General features: G+C 40.2%; 1 protein-coding gene across 1 annotated transcript; it reads right to left on the minus strand.

Moving 5' to 3' along the window:
• Positions 1-372: 372 nt before the first annotated feature.
• On the minus strand, positions 373-14,149 carry slc34a1b (solute carrier family 34 member 1b). The gene is made up of 12 exons (XM_085370632.1): positions 14,089-14,149; positions 13,829-14,014; positions 13,329-13,475; positions 12,906-13,049; positions 10,158-10,269; positions 9,580-9,775; positions 8,813-8,908; positions 8,289-8,352; positions 7,744-7,911; positions 5,869-5,985; positions 1,509-1,633; positions 373-951 (listed from the first exon to the last, which is right to left on the minus strand). Exons 1-12 carry the CDS (start codon positions 14,147-14,149, stop codon positions 373-375), a joined length of 1,995 nt encoding a protein of 664 aa, XP_085226758.1.
• Between the last annotated feature and the right edge of the window lie 9,834 nt (positions 14,150-23,983).

Below are 23,983 nucleotides of genomic sequence, written 5' to 3' on the forward strand. Positions count from 1 at the left end.
CACTATCTCTTCTATGAAACCTTTTTTAAGGATTAATCATCCATTTATTAACGTCAGTTAGGCTAGTCATACATTTTGTATAGATTTGTATTTAAAAGGTCAGTATAGACATTCATTATGAGGGAATCGTTGGTTAAAAATTGGCAAAAACAAAAAACAAAAAAAAATTGTTCTCCTCATTGATTCTTAGTTGGTGTTGTCTGAACTCACATCTCATCCTAAAATTGCTTTCCATTTCAAACGAAGTCAGTCAGTCAGGAATCACAAATCAGTTTATTTCCAAAAAATTAAAAGTTACTTTTCTAAAACCTACTCTTTTGACAAAATGGAATTTTTCTTCCATTTTGTCAAAAACCCTCATTATTGGATGAATTACAGAGGAGTGCTGTTGCACCTCTCTAAACCTTTTAATTTAAGAACTGGTACATCTGGTCTTCTCTCATGCAGGTAATCCATGACTGGGTTGTTGTAAGCAAGCTGAGCAAACTCCGTGTGTTTGTTGCAAGAGGTTGTACTTGGAGATATTGGTGCTTCTTCTTCCTCTTGTCTGTCTTCACAAGAGAAGCTGCAGCAGAGAACTGTTTTGGCAATTAGGTGGTCCAGTGGTTTGAGAGAGTGCATCCATTTGGGCAGGAAGTCCCAGTTCTTGAGCTTGTTTGGCAGGTGATGGGGGCTGCGGGACTGCATTACATTCACCATGGTAATGAAGATGGTTACACCCAAGAAAGGAGCCCCAACTCCAGCCATCACCTGCCAACCAGCCAGTGAGAGGCCCAGCACCAGTGATGGAAGCAACAGGAAGCAGAGGAGTAGGTACAAGATTGCAAACCAGCGGTACTTGGCAGTGCGCTCACCGAGAACACGAGCCATCCTTATCGGTAGACGCATGAATGGGAAAGGATACCACAACAGAATGCCAAAAACATTGAAGAAAAGGTGACACAGAGCAATCTAGAAGACAAGAGACCTAATAATTAAGAATTCAAATGCTTAATGTGTATTGATGTCAACTCAAAGTCATACCAGTAGAAAGCGTCTACTGATTTCTTATAATGTCACACTGATATCATAAATATATTCCAATTATGCAACGCAGCTTTCATGAGTAGCTTATTGTAACACTACATTACAAAATACCTCACACTGCGGAGTCTACAGCCTAGCTATAGCTTGCTATGTTTTGGTTACATGTTTCAAACGGCTACCATATGTTAGGCAAAAAGAGGGTTATTTTGGCAGTATATGGCTGATTTTGATTACTTATACAAAGCTCAGATTCAGCAGGTTATGGCCATGAAGTCAAAACACAGCAAATACAAAGCAAAATCAAAGTTTTCAGTTTAAACATGTGATGTTTGTTTTGTTTTAAATTACATTTTCCACAGCAACCCTCTGGAAATTTTTGTTGTTATTATTATTATTATTATTATTATCATTATCATTATCATTATCATCATCATTATTATTATTATATGTCCTTTGTATCCAGAAAAACAAACAAAACCTACCTGTATGGCAGCAGCAAGTTTGTTCCCAGGACTGGCCAAAGCTGCCAGCAGGGCTGTGGCAGTTGTGCCAATGTTGGACCCAAGAGTGAGAGGATAGGCTCGCTCCAAACTGATTACACCAATACCTGATGAAGATGACAAAGCCAAATGCTGTAAAGCATATCGTATTGGTTTACCAGAAAATATAATTAGTGTTTTGTTCCTGTTGAAATATTTATAGAGCACCACTAAGCTATACGGAGAGTTCTTAAGATGTTTTGTGACAAATACAAATGCCATCTATGATAGATCTCAGAAATTAGCCCTGTTTATATACTAGCAGTAATAACCCAATAAGTTATGAAAATTGTTCTCCAGGTGGCGTAATACTTATTGAGATAGTCGAAGGGAAACATCGCGGATATAAAGAAAGAAAGATATTTTTGTACGTGCCATTTGAGAACACCAGATAGTATTTTAATTTTTTAAAGAAATCCTTCTCATAAAGGTTAAACTACATCTTTGGCTGATAGGATGATTAGTGACTGCCAAAAGAAGGTCACAACTGAAAGCTGAAGACATTTATATAAGTAAAGCAAGTAAATAAAAATTGTACTCATAAAGCACCAAAATTCCACAACAAAAATGCTAAAAATATAAAGACAAAAAGCTTTAGCTGCCTTTAGAAAGAAACCAGTTGTCAGGCTAAGAGGAAAGCATTCCAGAGTCTATGGAGGCCATTGCCGTGAACTCTCCCATATGGAAAAGAAATAGTAAAAACATATATGATTTACTCAAGAAAGTGGCCACTTTCATGAGTAAATCATATATAAATCATATAAGGCTTACATGATTTACTCATGAAAGTAGCCACTTTCTCATTACTTTCATATATTTTTTTAGTAAGTATACAAAACATACAAGTTTCATTATATAATTTTTCAAGGGATCTTATATGTGTTTTCACTCTTGTATGCTTTTCATACAAGTTTCATACAAGACAGATAAAAACTTTATAAGATTTATATATATCTTTTCCATATGGGCTTTTTTTTATAGTTCTCTGTCTAGTATGATGGACAGCCAGCAGGTCCTCAAGGACCCCCAAGATGTATGGATGTAAATGTTCAGTGATCTATGCTGTCGCTTGTTCATGTAGTGCTCTAAAAGTCAAAAACAAAATCTTGGTAGTCAGTGGACACTGAATTTACTTGAAAGCCGGAAATGAATGAGCATCAGACTGATATGTAAGTCTCATAGTGGCATTCTGAACAATCTGCCAAGAATGCAAAAAAGCTTTGTTAAAGCAAGCAAATAATAAATTAAAATAATCCAGAAGGTATGAATAAGAATTTGGAATTTAGTGCATGAGACAATAGAACTCAACTTCACAACATTTCTTATCTGAAAAAACAAGAGCAAACCAGAGATTTAATGCGACTCAAGGGTTACCAAAGCTTCTCACAGAAGACTTAGCAAAAAGGGAAAAGAACCTAGAATTACCCTTACCCTGACCACAAATCTGTTAGGGCTTCTGTTGTCTCATAAAATTGAAGGAAACAGTCTGCTGTCCAACTTTTAACAGTCTATGGACGAAAACAAGATGCGCAACTAGGTAACTAGGAAATATCTTGGGGCTATATATATGTATATAGATAGATAGGTAGATAGATATAACTGAAACCTTGTGGCATACCACAGGAAAGACAAGTAGAAGATAAATGAATTTAAGCAGCCACAGAGGTAATAACATGGCTAATTAAACAAAATTAAACAAATTAAACAGCAATACAGCAAACCTTTCGTTCCTTTATTAATAGTTTATCAGGATAACCATAAACATGTGGATAGAGGTTGCGGTGTTAGAATTTATATTGTAGAGAAACCACTGGCCTTGGGGGGGAGAGTGCAGTTTATGGCAAGAACACAACAGTAATTCTTATGTGTTGTTATCAGTGGAGTTCTCTCTGTATGTGTCCCCTGTTGTGACAACTGAAAAACAAAGTTGTGTAAAAACTTTACACTGGTACACTGTTCTGGCATATTTGTGGATAAAAAGTAATTTTCAGCAGTTCCTCAATCTTAAAAAAACAAACACTGCTCAGTTTTAACCTCTCCTAAACCTCTCTTGCAACATGTATTTCATGCATACCTTTATTTGTTTATTGGAAAGTTTGTTTCAGTAAGTTTCAGTGGTTAGAGTGTCTTTGGTTGCATCTAATTCAAGCTCCACTGATGGGAGTTCCACTTGGAGGAAATACCACAAATGTGTCGTCTATTAACACCACTGTTAGAAGGTTTATTTTTAAAGGGTTTTTTCTCAGTTGTATGGACAATGTTCTGCTTTTTCACTATTCTGGCCATTCAAAAAGCTTTGGCCACTTTCAAAAACCTCTGAACTGTGATTTTATTCCTCCACACCCACTTAAAAGGAAAGGTATGTAAAAAGTCAGCAATTAACAAGCTGCTTGTTCCTGACCTCCAAATGGTCAAAATGACGGAAGTTAAAGTAATAGGTCTGCCATGAAATGCTGGTATTTTTATAAAATGTTTTAGATTTCCTTCTATACACTTTAATCTATTCACAGTATGGCATAAGCTCTGTGATGTAATTGAAGGCTAAAACATGACAGATATCGAGGTGATTGGTTTCATGAGAAAGACAATCTGATGGGGGGACAGGTGTGGGCAATTGAGGGTGAGGGGGAGACACTAAAAAGAGTTAAAAGTGGGTCATTGGGGAGTTAAAGGCTGTGCTGTGTGGTCCGGAGGGATGGTAGTATCCACTGCTGTTTAGAGTCAGTGGCAATGAAGACAGTTAGTTATTCCACTGTTAGGAAGGGCGATCTGTTGCCTCCTGAAGACATTTAAGACCAGTAAGGTTGCCTGTATTGCTCTCCTGTTGTCTAACACTGTATCTCCATGATACCCAAGCTATATATTATGTGTATGTGCTTTAATATGTGGGAAAGGTCGATAGCCAGGAATGTAATTTAGCAGGAGGGACAACTTTAAAGTTTCTATTATATTGCATGGGTTAATTGCAGGTCTGTTCATGTGGGTGGCTTGGCTTTTGGAGTGATTTGCCATGTGTAAGTATCCTGTATAACTGTTTGTGTGGGTTGCAGCAGCACTAACTTACAGGAAATTATTGATTGTTCTGGAAAATGTTAATATCTTCTCATGGGGAAAAAATGTCTGAGTACTATGAAACATTAATTGTTTATAATAAATAGCATGTTGCCACCCAGACAAAACTTCCACATTATTGCTGCATATGAGGCGTCAAGTCAAAACTGGAGGCAAACAAATCCGTTTTTTCCTGCATCAAAGCCTCAAAGAATGTCTTCAGACTGTTACATCTCCTTTTGTATGATCTGCGAATCTCTGAGCAAAGAGTGGACAAAGGGACATTACGTAACCTTCCTGATATATTTTTGAGCCAGAGACAGTTATTGCGCCAGGGTTAGGGTGACACTGACTTAGGCAGGATTCACTTGAAAATGAAACTGACACCAATGCAACAGCCACTTACTGAAAACACGTGTTTTTATTGTCATAATCTGTCCTTCAGTTGCTTCATGGTGACTCAAGGTTTTTTGTGTCAAGTTAGTGAGGTGAGGATTATTTTATGTGCCATCTATAGGAAATTTAGTGATGATCACTGGAAAACATTCATGTCCCCATTCTAGGATTGATCATTTTCTTTATAGCGTTAGTCATGCCGTTCCTCAGCACTTAATTTAGCAAGCTGCTCCTACAAGGTTAAAGCTGATCACCAACAATAAAGCATTTTTTATATATTTTAAGTATACTCTATTTATAAAGTATGACCAAATACAATTATATCATCCAATTAAACCAAACAAGTGGCTCATTGTAGGTCAGCATGAGTGAGATAAACCTAAACAATCTCTGTAGAAGGAGACAATTTAAGAGTGGCCTGTTCCAACAAATCAAATGGAAGTTTAGAGTTTCATAGGCCAAGCCTCTTATTATAGGAGCTTTGTAAGAGGATTTGTGGGCACTGCTGGCCCTCTCCATTAGCTGGCAGAGTAAAGGAAGCTTTTTCAATAGAATATGGCCTGTAAATATGCATGGATTTTGACCCTTGAATGACCTTTAACTATCTGCTAAAGCATTTTGTAAACTCTGTTCTCAAAGACAGACAGACAGACAGATAGATAGATAGATAGATAGATAGATACCAATATTGAACAAATTAATTGTGATTTTTGCCTATAATCATGCAGCCCGAATTGATTGAGGCGACTAAAGTTAAAAAAGAATAAACAGATAAAATCCACGAAGCTTGGCAAAGATTTGTGCACATGGTGTGCAGACTTTGACATTCAAAAGAGCAAAAACATACATCACTCACCTATAAGAGGAGTCATGGCTGAAGTAAAGACAGAGCTACTCTGCACCACAAATGTCACACCTGCACCCACAAACATGGCGATGTATCCTGCCAGCCACCCAAATGGATAGGGAAGGTCTGCAGTGATGCACAAGAGAAACTTGAATCATTTTTAACTTTAAAGAATAAAGTGCTTACATTTTCCATGTAACCCCCTTCAGTTAAAAATCTATGTTAAAAACTAAAATGTCAGTTCTACACTCATCTGCCCGTTGATGCTAAAACTAAGAAGAATTGCTGATCAAAGGCACTCATAAACACCTACCAGGACCCTGAAAGCTCATTCTGAGAACTCCCTCTTATGGGTTAACAAGGCAAGGAAACATGCATATTTGGAGCTGGCCAATATGAGCTGGAAGTTTCACTTGAGCTCTGAAGCTTTTCAAATCAAGAAGTCAGGCAGGGCTTCAATAAACTCTCAAATGATTTTTGTGTGAATTTTGTAAGGCTTCACAACATCCCTCACACATATAAAACAAATAATTATAATATACTGACACATAATAAGAATTAAAAAAAATAAAATAAAAAAAAGCTTAAATTCACCATTGTGTTTAGCATTTCAGTACCATGGACAGCTCACAATGCTTGCCCAGATTGCTGATGGTGTTTCTCAAAAATTCATCAGCAATCTGGGTGAAAATTTGCACTTCCAATCTGCACTTCTCTTGATAGAGATTTTGGTCATTACTGAATTGAACACGATCCATGTGCATATGTAAATTTGCCCATTGTTAGTATATCCCTGCAGAGGTTTCCACTCCCATTGCACCTTTTCCAAGTGCCTTCTCACACCAGTTTCTTCCAGCTTAGTTACACTGGCCTTTTCTCCTTTAGTAACTGTAGCAGTTTAACCTGGGTTATTATGAGTGTTGGAAAGTACATCTTCATGCAATCACATTACATTTTTATGTGATGCAATAATGGAATGTATTAGTGTGTTAATTTCAGTAATAACATTGCAGTAACAGTTATATTGGTTCTCACTTTATAAAGAGGTGGGTGGAAAGAGAGAAAAGAGCATTTTTTTCAACTACAGTCAGCTTTTCTGCTGTGAGGGGGAAATGGTGTTGCACCTGCAACCTTTGTCACTAGGAAATATAGATGTAATTTTATTTTTCTTCTAGCTTTTTAGCTTCCATTTCAACCTGTAAATGCTTTTGCAGTACAGTCTCAGTGGTGAGGTCCTCTGTGGCCAAGTTTTCACCTTTCTTTTGATTCAAATTTAAACACTAAAAGAAAGATCTCATCTCATGAGTAGGATAGAGAAGTACTTTCTCCAAATAACATAAGGCATTAGTTTAAAAAATAACAAGTATTGTGTAATACATTACTTTTTTGAGAACTTTAGCAACACTGGTTGATGTTTTGCTGTTTGTTCAGTACAGTGACTTCCTGGAGCTACACATAGCACTAAGTAATACAAATAACACACGATGGGTTATCTGTATTACTTAGTGCTGATGGGTTGATGGGTTTATCCTGGCTCAAGAGTTGGCAGTTCATCTTGTGATCGGAAGGTTGCCGGTTCGAGCCCCGGCTCGGACAGTCTCGGTCGTTGTGTCCTTGGGCAAGACGCTTCACCTACCGCCTGCTGGTGATGGCCAGAGGGGCCGATGGCGCAATATGGCAGCCTTGCTTCTGTCAGTCTGCCTCAGGGCAGCTGTGGCTACAACTGTGGTTTGCCTTCCACCAGTGTGTGAATGAATAGTGGAATCGTAAAGTGCTTTGAGGATCTTGAAAAGCGCTATATAAATGCAATCCATTATTTGTTTCCTAACAAGTCAAGATATTCATTTTTTATTTATTCATTTGGTAGCTCAAATTTAGACTAACCTGTGTTGATGACTTTATGGATGGCCTTTGCTACTTGGCCTTTAAGAAGAGAGTTGAGCAGTTTGACTAGAAGCAGCAAACATGTGCACAGGACAGCCAGCGAGGTGGCGAGTAGGATGAGGCCCACTGTGAGGTCTGACATCTCAGCAGATGCAAACAAATGTCTACCTACAAAGAAAGCCACAATAACAGGATATTTGACTGCATTTATACCTTACCAAATGAGTTGAGACACTATGGAAAGTGACAAAACTTGAAGTTCAATTTACCACCATTTAGTTTGCCATATTTTTTGATAATGTTCTCTTACTGTTTAGTTATACTTGTATCGACTGTTTTGCTATGTAAATAAAAATTTCTTGAGAAGACAAGTTCAGTTTTGGCCTTCTCTTGTTGAAATAAGGGAAGCCTTTTATCCAGAACACACTGCTTGTATTCCAACATTATGGCATTATGTTAACTTCTTTGGATATGAGGTTGTACAGATTGGTTCCGGCTTACTATATGATTGATTCAGATTCAGATAGGACTTTAGGTTAACTTACACTTCACGTGTGTTTGCAAGTCATGGCTGGAGTCACAGCTTTCAGTGCTCACGTTGTGATGAGACTATGGATTTATGGATAGATAAAAGAAAGAAAGAAAGACATTAGCCAGGCCATTTTTACTGGCATCAGTGACAAGCTCCATTTGGCGCCAGTACACAGTGACACAGTATGGTAAATGGCCTGTATTTGTATAGTGCTTTACTAGTCCCTAAGGACCCCAAAGCGCTTTACACAACCAGTCATCCACCCATTCACACACACATTCACACACTGGTGATGGCAAGCTACATTGTAGCCATAGCCACCCTAGGGCGCACTGATAGAGGCGAGGCTGCCTGGCGCCACCGGGCCCTCTGTCACCACCAGTAGGCAAAGAAGTGTCTTGCCCAAGGACACAACGACCGAGACTGTCCAAGCAGGGGCTCGAACCGGCAACCTTCCGATTACAAGGCGAACTCCCAAATCTTGAGCCACGATCGCCCCACGATGTGAAGGAGACAGGGCTAGAGATGAGACATTACCATAACAAGGTTGGTCTGGCACCATTCTTTCACCAAGCTCCTGTTCCTCATGCCCTCCTTCCCCATGGCGATCCCTGTGATCACACACTTGTCCAGCTGAGGGTGAAAGAAGATGTACATTCATTTTTCACCACAATTTTTTTGTTTTGTTTTGTTTTTTTTGCTTGGCAGCTGAATTGCTGATCGAGTTTATCAGTTTTCAGCAGTGACCTCAGCTAACGAGTTAGATGATACATGAGATGGTTTTGAGGTGACATTTTTCACTATTTACTTGAAAACATGTTCCAGATATTTCTAAATATGACGTGCATCATTTATTTTATACTTTACTTTTTCATGATGTTGAAATAACCTTACCATTGTTTTGCTGTGTAGTGTCAAGTTCAGGCATTATAAGTAGAAGAAAAATTGTGATAAGCCAAATTTTAACGGGTTGCTGATGACCCGACTCTACACCCCTACAAAGCTTAATCAGAATTTATTTGAAGATTTTTGAGTTATGGTGTTTCGACAGAGACACCCATCAATTATGTGCTCAGAATTGCCTTCTACCATGTTGTGTTTAATCTATTTCTTACATTTTGGTTTCTGTGATGTTTGGTTTTGGACAGAAAAAGAAAATAAATATAAATTACAAATAAATCACAACATTGCTGACCTGCTGTGAGTAACATCACAGTTACTAAGCTGAGATCATAGAGGGCTGCAGTCCAATGAAGGGGCTTAGTAAACAGTAAATTAGAAAAAATGGCGTCTGATGGTTTTACCTGTATGATAAGCTTGGTGACTGGCTCCGTGATGACCTTGAGTAGCTCGGGTGCTTCCTCCCCTGGCTCGAGCCTCAGAGTGGTGACCAGCAGGTGAGACAGCCGAGTCATGAACCCGCTCGCCACCTCCAGGGGCAACAGAACCAGGACTGACAGCCAGTTGAAGCAGTCATGGATTGTTGCTCCGGCAAAAGCACTATCGTGGATCACAGTCATTTTCTGTGTTAGCTATCCAGGAGCATCATAAACTACTCAGAGTGATTGCTTGTTAATCTCCTTTTCACAGCTCAGCTTTTGCTTTTTTGGTCTTTGGCAGTGATGTAATGGGGCACTGGTTACTGGTATAGGATTAGTGTGGACTGGTGCCATTATTATAGTGTGAAGCTGCAGCTACAGCTGCTGATGCTTTCTCATCATCCTCCTCTACTTTCTCCTCTGCTCTCTTAACACTTTTTCCCTCTTCCCTCCATCTAACCACTTATCCACTTCACTTTTCCATTTCAGTGTCTTCTTGCCTCAACCCCCACCCTATTCTACCTCCACTCTCCTCCTCGGTCTTGCTGTGTTTTGTCACTCACCGTTGAAACTCGGTTCGTTCTGCCGCTTGCATCATGGCCACTATGGTGTTTGTAACCGAAGTCCCAATATTGGTCCCCATGATGACTGGAACAGCCGACCTGACTTCTAAAACTATGAGATGAGGCGAAAATGAAGAAGCATGTTACAAAAAAAACTAAACATTGTAAATGCATAAACACCATTGCAAATGGTAATGCATCATATATATATATATATATATATATATATATATATATATATATATATATATACACATATATATATATATACACATATATATATATACATATATATATATACATAATTACAGAAAATGGCCTTGTACTTTTTTGATGCAACATGTGTTTTAATGGAAATGAGAGGTGATTGTAATTCTAGGCTAAGTGAGACGGCTTTGGAGATGGGTTATTTTTGAATACGCCTTTAATGGCGATGACCCAGAGGGCAGACGTCAGGAAGACAAACATTTATGCCTTTCCATATCTTTCAGTCTCCAGTAATTACCTCTAATCATCCTCATGGCTCTCTTATTTAAAACAAATCTTTGGAAGCAGAGCAGCAACTCCTGCATACTGATGTAATTCACTTTAACTACCCAGAGCAAAAGTGGAAGACCTACATGCAAAAGCCTGGACATTTTCTTGTAACCTTACCACATAATGGTCTTACACAAGGCTGACTGAGATGATGAGACATTACCCAGAGTAAGAAAGGTTGGATTTGATTGCCCCTCTAATCTTGCTTCACCCTGTCAGACTACACTTATTTTACATCATTTTTACAAATTGCAACTGCAGTACTGGAATCTCGAAATGGGTCTCAGTTAGCGTCTTGAGCCACCTCTCATTTATTTATATTTTGCAAGGAAAATAGAAAATGGGTGCAGTGTTTAATTGAAACATGCAAATATACACATATAAGGCAAAAACAGAGTTTCTTTCTTTAAGCAGTCTTCAGGAATAGTTCTCTGGGCTCTTGCAGGACATTTAAAGCTCTTCTTTGGATGTTGGTCTGTCATGATGTTCTCAGACTGCTTCAATAATGTTGAGTTGGATCAAAATCAACAATACTTTGTTTATTATTGCATCAGTTTTAAAAAAAGATCTCCATCAGCCCCAAACCATCACATAGCATTTACTGTGTTTTAATCTCTATCTTTGTGCTTCTCTCCTGACCTCATCTGGATATAATGATGAGGATTTGAACCAAAAATGTCAAATTTGGATTAATTACTCCGTACGAGCTGTTGCCACTCATTTTTAGTCCAGTTCTTGTGTAATCTTGCATACCTCAGCCTTTTCTGCTTGTTTTCCTTTCTTCTGAAATGGCTTCTTGACAGCCACCCTTCCACTGAGACCATTACTGATGAGGCATCATTGAACAGTAGCTGGATCAGGTGAAGGGCCAGATGCATCTCTCGGGTCCTGTGTCAGATCTTTGATTGATTACATTCCTATTTCTTAAGGCCATGATTTTCAGATACTGTTTGTCTGCTGTATATAGGGTTTTTTTTTTTTTAGGTCTGCCTTCTTCTTTTGTCCTTCACATGTCCAGGTTACTCAATTTTTAAGGACACACTGAGTTTTCAGCTAACAGCTCTTTGGAAACTACTTTGTTGGCAGAAAACTACTATTTTATCCTGTCCAGCTGTATTATCTTTGGCATTTTTTGTTTTTTGTGGATTCAAAAATGAAAAGAACAAATGTTTTTGCGACAGTCTGTAACAAAGTGCAATTTGTTTCTTTCTATTTGCGTAGACATAACACTGGTTCACCCCTTCAGTTAGGTGGTGTTTTTTAAACTTGAATGATTCATAGGTCAGTGTTCAGTGGTTCAAAAAAATGTCCTTTTGAGAACAGTCAGGTATGGGGACTGACCTGAAAGTAAGTGAAAAGTCAATGAAATGCTTTGAGAGACCTTCAGAAAGCCTGGAGAACTATTGCTCAAGACCACATGTAGATCTTTGGAATCAAAATGTAATGAAATGAGGGGCAACTCAAGACTTGTGTACAGTACTATACATTAATCATTCTTTCATTATACAAGTTTGAAAACTGACATAAACATCTAAATAGTGGAAAGCTAAAAATAAAATAAAAGCAACAACGGTGCATTAATCTGCAGCCAAAAGTAGCACGCAACAAATAAATCATTTACAATAGACTTTCCTAGCACTTTCAGGAGATTAATAAACCCGTGAATGTGAGTTATGGAGCGAAAAGTTAGCACAATGCTCGTTTTAATATTTTTCAAGGGGTTGTTTAGATGCTAGATGACAGGAAACATCACTCTTAGCTGTTCATCTGCTAGTTTAGTTAGTGGAGAAATGTGTGCAAGCAAATCTTCCTGTTCTCTGAAGAACAATCCTCTGGTATAGTTTGTTAATGTAACCCAAACTTTATTTGCTAATTTAATCCTTAATGCCAAATAACAAACCGATCATAATGGATTCAACCCTCCACAGGGAATACGGGTTGTTATAGGACTTTGAGGCAGAAAATTTCGATTTGAACTATAGACTGCAAATTGATTTTGCTGCCAATAAGGCGCCATGGGGGTGTTATTTTCTCTGGTTTTATTGCTACGGTAATGGATTTTGTTTTCTGTTTATTAACTTATCTATATATGCAAAATAATAACCTGCAGAGACATAAGCCTACTGTGCAGACAGTACAATAAACACACACGCGCACACACCTGAATTCTGGCACTCACACATTTGCACATGCGTTTATGTGCCTACTCACGTCCGGAGGCCACCAGACTGACTACAATGGAGGTGGAGGTTGATGAGCTCTGAACCAGCACAGTAACCAAGATCCCCACCACGAGCCCTGCCACGGGGTTAGACAGCACTGCATTGTCCTGGAAAATGTCCCCTGCCACTTTACCTGGTTAGATATGCCGCCCACATACACAGAAACACACACATAAAAAAATACCAGTCTTAGGAATCACAAGGTTGCCAAGAGCAATGTTAAACAAAAATCAAACTGTTTGTTTCCCCAATTTCAAGAAGATCACAGATCAAACTCGGCAGTAAATTATACAGCAGCAGGGCCCAGTAGGATGGTGTGAACTGGTGCTCGGTGACTCACTTATTTGTCAAATATCAACAGACTGAGTCACTATGAACCTGCTGATGGGGCAGTGAGGGTCAGAGCGCTTACCCCCTGCTAACTGGAAGGCAGAGCTCAGAGTGTCCAAGGAGCAAACAAAGAGGAAGAGGAGGAGGAAGAGGAGAGGGATCTTGGATAGATTGATAAGGACCTTCTTGATCTTGTTTGGACTCGCTGCTGAGGTCTGAGGAGATCTGTCTGGAGAAAACAGCAAAGAGACGGTTAGACTGAAATCTTTTTTTAAGGGATTTTATCTGATGAAACAAAACGGCAGCATGTTTTTGGCCACTGCTCGACTCTCTGATAGCTGTGTCCTCTCACATGTAGAGATAGAAGCCATCTGACAAAGTACATTCATAACCCATATGCAGCCAAACACTGCTGAGTGAGAGGCCACATGATCCCACCGGCACTGTGTGTCTCCTGAGCATGTCCTTATCTAATGAGCCTGTGGCTCGCTTCTGCTGTTGTAATTTACCGCCTCAGAGGTTAAACCTGCTGCCAGCGTGGGAGATGTATGTGTCACTCTCCTCTTTATGCCTCTCTTGTACCTTTCTCCCCGGGGAATGTGCCTGCCTCCATCAGTGAGGGTTTGTCGGAGTGGTGATTGGTATGTTGGTTACAGCCCTCAAAGCTGCCAGTGAGGTCAAGGGTGGAGCCGATGCCAGACTCCCTGTCCTCCTCTGCCAGTGGGAGTTTGGGATGTGAGGGGAGCTGAGCCGAGTGTATTCTCACCCCTGGTAGCAGAAGAGGAGTCAGGCAATTCAAAGACATAAAACAAGAATGGTGGGAATTTAAACTAATGAGTTACCACTGAAGCCGAGCTCCGTGCTCCGTCCAGAGGACACTATGGTTATAGATCGAGAGGACATGGCGCTGTGAGTGCTGTGTGGAGATATGCAAGCAATTAAAATCGCAGGATGTTACCACCGTGGAGGGAACAGATCTGATAGTGGATGTATTTATCAGCCACCTGCAGCAGTAAGAAAAAGAAGCCAACAGAGACCAACAAGTGTGTATATGAGCCCATCTCTCACAGAGGTACAGGGATCAACAGACAAGCAATTAGAAGAGAGCGAAGGCAGCCCACGTGGTTATGTAATTGGCAGCTATCCGTGATGTGAGGTCAGGCGTCTCACCTCCCAAACAACTAAACAACCTCATCAGATCATGAAGAACACATTAGGATCCGTGTAGCTTATCCTGTCTTCCATTTCCTACAGCTGCGAGCCAGCTCTTCAAGGGACTCTCCAGCATCTATAGAGCAAGTCTCTTCAAAGGGTTTCATGCTCTTGATTTGAAGAGATCCCCCCCCCCCACCCCACCCCCCCAAACCCCCACCCCCATCCCACCCTTCTTTTTTTTCTGTCTTCCACTTCAGGGACTCCAGTGGAGGAGGGAGTACCAATGTCTCTTAAAAGCAAAGAGGATGGAAGTAATTACAGCAGCCGAAATTACAGTAATTACAGTCACTGCATCATCCTCACCGCGCGTGTCATCCTGCTGCAGGTTTCAGATGCGTGCGGAGGCCTGCGTTAACATATGTACATCTGTCTGTATGTGGGAGAAACAGCCCACTGCAGCAGGATAAACTCTGAATGTATCTGAGCTGATTTTGTGAGCGTGTGTACTGAATGTTATCCTCTAATCTAACTGCCCCGTTCGTCTGTTTGTCAGTCTGCCACCGTTCCCGTCTCAGCTCTTGTGCCGTTACGTGCAAGTTTGTGTTTAAGGCTGTCTCTGTGACTCACATGGATAATTTCTCAATTAGTGTTGCTGCAATTTTGTTTTGCTTTGTAGAAAAATGCAGGCTTTTCTCAAGCATTTAGCCAATGTTGTCAGTGTGAGTCAGCTTACTTGGCAAGATTTTCTAAAAGTATGTATGAGACATCGAAATAAAAGCTGGAATTAAAAAAAAAAAAAAGTGTATATAGTAAAATAGTGTTGCCTCTTACCTTGTCCAAAGGCTTAGGTGTTGCTCATGACCCCGCTAAAGGAAGGTATCAAACTGAAGACTAAAACATCTTTAAATAGACCGAGTGTGGAGGTATCAGGGGGGAAACATCTACGTGATCTCTCGGTTATTAACTTGCTCTCTCATCAGAGACAGCATTGTTAATCAGTTACACAATGTCTTAAGTTAATGATGCATAGGTCTTAAATGCCTGTTGTGTATTAGGTAATAAATGATGTTTGTTCAGCCAGCTATTTTCACCTGATTTGGGCCCCAGATAAAGATTGCAAGATGAAGTGGCCTGTTTGATGTGATTTATCAGCCCTTCTCACTCGAGGTTTTTAGGTAGCAATGCAGGAGAAACCTGACATCTAGTGGCGTGTTTTAGATAAACCTGGGAGATTGCTCCTGTTTTCTTAAGTCCGCTCATATTCTCATGCGGCTGTTTCCATCACATTTCGTAGTCTTGGCAAAGATTAAAGCCGGGGTATTAAATGATCACTTCTTCCACGAGATAAGTCAGTGGAAGTATTTCAGACACGCAAAGCGTAATCTGTTTGACTTGTACAGAATGTTCAGGTACTTAGGTACTTTGCCAGCACTCAGCATCAAGCCTGTTTTGATTGGAAATAGACTATCAAGGAGATTTTCTGAGAGCCTCTTGACACGCATGCACCACTATCCACACGCAGCGCCCGCCTTTGTTGTTGTGGGGGTAATTGTTAATGATTAGTGCAGCCGCGGTTCTGTCATATCAGCAGTGCTCTCAACCAAATCTCCCAAGCCTGCTGACGCCAGACTTGCATCTATGAACTTAATAAACCCTTTAGACTAAGTTGTTGCTTTCCAATCTGTTATGAGATCTGGGAGCCTGAGAGAAATAACAGCCTTGTTGTTTTTCAGGGAGCTGGGTTTGCTGCTGTAGGTGGCAACTGGAGGAGAAATCCTTGAGATTTGGAGCAGAATTATACAGAGAGAGAAAAAAAAACGAAGCACAGATGTACCAGCGCACATGGACGCGCGCGCGTGCGCACACACACATGTAATCACGTAAACACACACTGAGCAGCTCTAGAGCTCTTTGGTTAAAAAACACTCCACGTTGCAGTTAATCCCATCTCCAGATGTGCGAGTCACAGGGTGGCTGCTGCTACTGCACAGCATGCCGAACCAGACGGGGGCTAAATTCTGCCACGCAAGGCGTCCTGCTTGGTTTATCTAATATTAAAAAATAAATAAAGCAAAGCCTCTGGGTTTTTAACAAAGGGGCCCATAACACTATGAACAAAACGTCAGTTAATTATCTCTACACAGGTGTGTGTCTTATTCTAAAGACTCTGTTCTTGTTTTGACTGGCTAGGTGACACTAATCAGCACAAGTCATTCAGATTAATACTAATCTCTTTTACCTTGATCACTGTTGTCATCTACACGAAGGGAGTAATGACGCTTTGAGAAAAAGAAAAAGCACTCTGATATTTTATATAGATCTGTGTGTTTTTCATGTCTGTTGTTAACACAAGAGCTAAAATCTTAACTGGAGCTTCACATTCACAGAACTGAAACAATCAGACTCAAATAATCAACTCGATTTCAGGATTTGAGCACCTAAGCTGCTGGTTTAGGAACAAGCGTCAATCCTGCCACATGTACGGCCTCCGTTTCAGATTATGCGATTCCCAAAGTGGTTGCTGCAGCCCCCTAGTGGGTGCTGAAGTTAGGCCTGCAGGCTTGCTGGCCAAGGAGGCGCATTTTACAATTAAAAACAAAAAGCAATCACAACTATTAAAATAAAACCCATGGAATTTAAATGACTTCTTATCGTAGGTGGCAGACGTAAAGCTCATAAGAGAGAATCGGCTTTAACGAGCAAATCAATCAACAGAACTTCAACAAGCAAATCAAAATAAATCACCGAGAAGAAAACACTCCATCGTAGTTTCATGCAGTAATCAGAGTTATGATTAAAGGATTGCGTGGGTGGCAGAAGGTTGCCAGATTTCAAATTGGGCTTCGGACCTTGCAAGTTTGTAAAAAAAAAAAAAAAAAACTGCAGGAGACGTTGCAGGGTGAAAAGAACATTTGAAACTAATGATACATATATTTATGTGTGATGAAGCAGCTCTTCCGTCCTTAAACATCAGCACCTTTATTTATTTTTATTTAAAAATACACTGAGACTGCCATTGAATGCATCGATGGGATAATCTTACATATTATTGGGTGATTTCATAAAGATTTCGATTTTAAGCTGTGCTTCTTTCATCCTCTGCTGCACACCATCATCTATCTGTATTGTTTCCGACAGCCTTATTATTTGGCAGTTGGCTTAGTGGAGGTTAGTAAACACAGATTCACTCAGCAACATCACTTTATTGTTACTACACATTCAGGTGGCATGTATACACCACTCACAGTACAATGAAACAATATCATCACAGGTGTCCTTTTGTTCACATACATGTTGTTTCAGCGGTAGGGTGAGTGTGTGTGTGTGTGTGTGTGTGTGTGTGTGTGTGTGTGTGTGTGTGTGTGTGTGTGTGTGTGTGTGTGTGTGTGTTTTAGTCCAATTCTCTCCTTTTAATCAATTCACGGCTTGCATTTTTTTCATATACTATTCTGCATGTTCCGCTGTGTACATCTGCACATTTTATGTCTCAGGTTTATGATGATGTAGCTTTATGGCATCTTTTTTTGGCTTTGTTCATCATTTCAGTTCTTCGCTGGAGGATGGCGGTGTCTCAGAGCCATCAGGACATTCCTGCAACAAATAAAAATAAAACTCTGGTTTTAAACATAGCTTTAGGCTTTAATGCCAATACAGTAGAACAGTGATACATCTCACCTTCACTCTCTCCAGCTCTGGTCTGCCTGGGAGTGATTTTTGTGAGGAAAAGGCCTGTGAGGAAAGACAGTTAGGTTGACTCATAGGGTGAGGGAAGAAATAGTGTGCTAGGGTGAACATCAGGCTGCTGCAGGCTCACCTTCTTTGACTGCTGTACCTCCTCTGTGGACTTAGACCTATTTTTCATGTGTTTCTGAGGAGAGGTGCTGGTGGGACACTAGGCAGAGGGAAGGGTCGCATTAGACGGCAAATGATTAAAATTTAGTGTATCAGAGTATCGGGTTCTTAAGTACCTCATTTGTCTTCTGCTCCATGGCTGACTTGAAAGTTTTTCCTCAGAAGTTCGGGGCTGTGGGGACTTAGGATGGATCACTCTGTTTTTCTTGCAAACTTTGGCTGTGCAACTAAAAGGTTAGGAGAAAAAACGAGAGAAACTTTCAAAAAGCGTGACTGCACGCAACAACAACAGACAAGGGAAAGTCATTAATATATCCAGTAAAATGCAAACAATTAATCTTGCCCTAAGCGGTCTGATCCACTGCAAGAGATCCAAGTGGAGCAAGAGAGTGTGCAGTTATGAGCTCTTCTCACTAGAGGGTGTCTCTGACTCAGAGATACACTACTGCAGATTTCAGTGTCCTGTTGTTTGTTTTTAGCTTTGGGATTCACTAGAAGCAAAAATTATGACTGATTACAGGTTAGCTTGGCTCAATTTTCTCTACTGGCAAAACAGGCATACTTTAAAAAAAAAAAGGAGCGGTGGGGGGGAAGAAGGGGTGGTAATTCTTCTGACCTTGTTTGATTATACATAAATCCACCAAATATTTTTTTTAAAATTGTATTTCAGTATATAAACATTGCTTGTTGGAGCCCTAACGGTTGACATAACAGAAGCTCAACTTTAGCTCAGAGGATGAAAGCAAAACAGCAAGTCACAGCAAATAAAATCGTGAAAAGGACTGCTCTGAACAAGGACACACACAGTTACTCAAACAGTGATTCCTCGAGAACTGAAAGACCACAGAGAACACTAGGCAACAGTCACAGCCAGGGCCACAGCTGGAGTCATGAGCCCTGTTGGCTGAGGGACAAAACACCACTGGGTCTGGTTCAGTGAACAAGAGACTTTTTTTCCCTTTCTTTTTTTAACAGTCCATCAGCCTCCCTTTTGATGTCTGCTTCTCTCTGTCAGGCACACCGATGAGATTCTAATGGTGTGAAGGGGTGGTTCAGTGCTGCTGTTCAAAAAGAAGAAATAAAATATGTCATAGGTATTTCAAACAAAAGACTTGAGCTTAAAAGCTCTTGGTTGAACATGGGAACCAACATTATTGAAAGCGGAAACTTTAAAATTAGGAAGTTATTGTAGTTTTCTGATGCTTTTGTCTACATCCTGCAGAGAATAGCAGAAACACCATCTAAGTGGATCTATCACTTTTGCCAGTATTTTTTTTTCTGGCTCTTTTTCCTATGATTTGCCATTTGTTCTGTCTCTCTGTCCTCTATTCTCCTTCCCCTCCCCCCCCAACCAGTCACCGCAGATGGGTGTCCCACCCTGAGCCTGGTTCTGCTGAAGGTCTGTTCCTGTTAATAGGGAGTTTTTCCTTCCCACTGTCACCAGGTGCTTGCTCGGAGGAGGTTGTGTAATTCTTGGGGTTTCTTTAATATTGTAGGGTCTTTACCTTATAATATAAATGAACTTGAGGTGACTGCTGTTGTGAATGAATAGTATAAAAATAACTGTAAATTGAATTAATAATGTAATTTGGCATATTGCAACCTAATAAATATGAAAAATGATGTGATAGTAACAGAAATAACTTCATATCCTTGATGTTTCTACATTAAAAAAATACCTGTTTCTAAATCCTGATTGGTGCAGAGACATATGCAACATTACCATTATGTAACTGAGGCAACTGAGTCATTTCACAAAAAGCTGTGTTTTTTTTCAGAGCCTTTAAAGCGTCAATCATTGCTGAGTTTTCAAAATGTAGCACATCTAACAGACAGCTTATCTCTTTCCAAGATGCATGGAATTACAATTTACTTATTACTTACTGATGAGGCTAGAATGCCAAAAACACACACACACATATATATATATATATATATATATATATATATATATATATATACATACATATATATATATATACATACATACACACTCTGACTGAAGTCAAACAGTCTACTATTCTGGGCTCCAGTTCTGCCTAAGCTTACAGGAAGCATTTAGCCCAGGGCTCATAAAGAATGAATAGGAAATGATCAACGGGAGCGCACTCACTCGCTGTGATGGCTGACATCATGGTGGCATCACTTTTGATGCTGCAGGGAACTCTGGTACAAAGTCCTACCTGAAGTGGAATATATGTGATATTCAGTGAGGCCAGAAATACTCCACTTGGTCAGTACCAGTGGAGTTTCTGCTTTCTTTTATACAAGTTCCATTACCGCAGAACATGTATGTTTGTTCGGTAGGTACAGTCAGGAGGGATGATGAACTCTCTGCACTTACTTTAAAATGTGCATTATAGTCCTTTGAGGGACAGCTGAGGATAATCTGAGGCTTGATGGCAGGGCAGGCATTCAAAGAGTCCTGAGTGCTCTTTCTGACCAACTCGCTGAAGGAAATGACCTAAATGTGAATGATTTGCTTGCTTGCCTCACTCTGTCAACCCCTGCTTTCCTCTGTTACCGTCTTTTCATCTTTGTGTAGAAGAGAAATTCTTCCACTGCAGACGAAGCCAAGAAGTGGAGGATCGTATAGGTTAGACTGAGGCGGGTGGAAGTCCAGCTCCTTTGTAGCAGAGATAAAAACCCCTGTGGCTTTTAGAAACACTTCGCCAACGATTAGTCCACATGAGCAACAATCAAGGTGGCACATCGAAATCATCACGTCTCTTTTTTTGATATAGATAAAAAGAAATGTACATGCATAAAGCTTTTACATGCCCCTACAGACGGGAGCATACACATGCAAAGCAATCTTTACCATTTAAAGCTACTGAATAAGTTTTGTTCTGCAGGGATGAACAAACAGACTCAATTTGAGATGCAGCAGAAGGAAAAAGATAAGGCAGAAAAGTTTAATGACTACGTAGCCTTTACGATCCTTAATAAACGCTGCTGTTCACATCTGCGTTACGTAAGAAGCAAATCTATTCCGGAGGTTTGAATCCATAACCCTGAAAGAACCTCACACAGAGCCTATCTTTGCGTCCGGGTCAACACTAATTAACTCCCTAACTGAGAAACAGAACATGACAAGAGCTCCTTAAGCATAAGTTTCCTGTGGATGTGTGTTCTGCCTCTACACTGTCACTCCTGCCTTCTTCCTGCTCAACCTAAAGGTCTGCCAAATCACTCCCTCCTGGAAACACAATAAGAAGTCATTAGTTTCATTCGCTGATTTAGTCAAACAGTGATGACACTGGATGCCTGTATCGCTTCAGCCATGTGTTGATGGTTTCAAGTCTTTTGGGAGGAATTCAAACCAGGAGTTAAAAATCAGTGTCTGACATTTCTCAGCCACCACACAAGTGTCTGCAAACATGCTGATCGCAAATCTTCACGTGGCCAGGATTTGTGTAATAAAATGGGCTGTTTTACCACAGACAACACACAGCGAGATGGCTGGAGCACCAAGGTCAGCATGTGAGCAGTGATGGAAGAGAGCACATGAAAATGGCTCAGTGTCAAGGACATTATGCCGTGTAATTGATGATGATGTGCTGTCTGTTTTGTCACACTCAGGTGGGACATGCACACATCCCAACTACACCCAGCTGGATGTATTAAGTCAGTAGCTGACCAGCACAACTGCCCTCTGTCGGAATCACAGCTGAGCCATGTGTATCTCACCTGATACCCGAGTCATGGTTATGACTCCATAATCTTTTCATTCTTAACCCACTGAAGACTGATTGAAGACTGCCCTTCAACTGTGCACAATCTTTCAATCCACATTAATGTGCCTGCATCGATCGGCTGGACAGGTTTTGTTTTACAGCACTTACACATATTTTGCAGGACTCTCTAAGGCGGTGTGAGCTCCCATTAGAAGAACTATTTTAGAAATCCAGAACCTGCTTGTTATTCATCCAGATGTACAATGGACATGAAGCTTAGCTCAAACTGAAAGCTGTAAACAACAAAACAGAGACAAGACAGAGCGCTAGCACAGTCTGAATGAAAACGTGCTTTTCCATGAATGAGGAAATGAAGGAGGCACAGTACTTTTCATCAAGCACAGTAAAGCACTGAGTGACAGAAGGGAGTGGAGGATGAATGATGCGGGTGATGGAAAGAGGAGAAAAAAAGGCACCCACATCTACTGACTGAATGAGCCCTGCAATCATCGCAAATGAGACAAATGAAATGCCTGGGGTTAATTCATACACTCACCTCCTTCCCTCTCTTTTCTCCTCTCAGTACAGTAGGCGTGCAGTGGAGTAAATGACACTCCTCATCTCACTGCTGCTATGGTGTCTGTGAGAGTACACCCCTCTCTGCCCATTCATAGCTCCGCCGACGCACCACTCACGGATGGAGTCAGTAGCCAGCCAGCCAGCTCCCCCCCTCCCCCACGCACATCCAAGACTACCACCAGGCGTGTCACTCAAAGCTCTGTGTGCTAATGTCTCCAGGCTGGCAGTGGGAAGCTGTGGGTGTGACAGACAGGTATTGTACACTGCACATCAATGCTGACGTCCACAGCTCTCATCATTACTTTAGGTTATTTCAATGACAATCACATTATACCAGATGATGATGCATGTAAGATGGCTTGACTGAGATACTTTCAAAACATGTACTCTGAAATATGCATAATGCTGACATCATTCATGTTGATGAGACCATCTATGACTCATCCAGATTGTTTTGTAACCCATACAATAGCCAAATACAACAGGAAGCCACCTTCCAGCAACAAGTCTGCAGACAGATTAAGCTGGTCATTGGCCACGGAACCAACTTAAAGAGCCAATCATAGCATTGCAGTGCTGTGATTGGTTCTTTTTAAAAAAAAGAAAAAGAAAAAGGACATTATGTGACAGCATTTTCGAAGAGCTTTCCTTTAACCAAGATACACCAGAAGACTCAAGAATGAATAATGTAATCAATGCTAGTTACATGTGTAAAGACTTGCTTTACCCTGTATGAATCACACAGTTGGTCCACAGGGGTTGTGGGGTCTGACTGCACTGCATATAAAACCCAATCACGTAGCATTTCTCAAGCCAGAAACTGACCTCAGTGATTCATCACCCCCCCCCCCCCCCAAAAATAAATAAATAAATAAATAAATGCAGACAGACAGGATAACAATTTCTTATAAAACACTTTAATTTTTTTCAATACACCCTGTGGATTATCGTTAGAATCATTGCAACCATTTCATTTTTATTATCACATTACTCATTTAATGAACTAGATCTGTAGTCTGAGATGTAGAGAACAGGAATACAGGACATGACCAGGGCTTTGCAAAGTGCAGTCACAGCAAACATAGGGATAATTTAAAAAAAATAAAAAATAAAAAAAAGGGAAGAGAAAAAAAAAAAAAAAAAAAACACAAAAAAAAGAAAAACACAACACACCTAAAGCATGCAACACACAAATTTAAAAAGAATATATTAAATAATAAATCTGCATCAAATATTCCATGCATGTTGAAGCAAAGAAACCGTGCAAAAACATTGAAACCCATTTTGGACAGTCACTCCTTCCTGTGCTTAGTTTAAAGAAAACATTACTGCAAAGTACGGCTGTGAAAAAACAGAAGAAATGTGAACGATATATCAAAATCTGTACAGTATTACAAATCAGCGGATGAATAAAATGTATACTAAAACATTTAAAGTTTCAGGGTGACATTCTGACCTATAACTTTTTCATATA

This window comes from Diplotaxodon limnothrissa, linkage group LG2, assembly GCF_057381915.1.
Source record: "Diplotaxodon limnothrissa isolate DT_005_m linkage group LG2, D_limnothrissa_male_GT1.1, whole genome shotgun sequence".
Classification (NCBI taxonomy): Eukaryota; Metazoa; Chordata; class Actinopteri; order Cichliformes; family Cichlidae; genus Diplotaxodon; species Diplotaxodon limnothrissa.

Bases quoted from the DNA above. Each gene is read 5' to 3' on its own strand.
- slc34a1b (XM_085370632.1), bottom strand. From the start codon at position 14,149: ATGTCCTCTCGATCTATAACCATAGTGTCCTCTGGACGGAGCACGGAG. The intron at 10,270-12,905 runs GTGAGTAGGCAC...CTCATCTCATAG, and splicing joins CAGTCTGGTGGCCTCCGGAC to TTTTAGAAGTCAGGTCGGCT. The intron at 8,353-8,812 runs GTAATGTCTCAT...ATAAATCCATAG, and splicing joins GCCAGACCAACCTTGTTATG to TCTCATCACAACGTGAGCAC.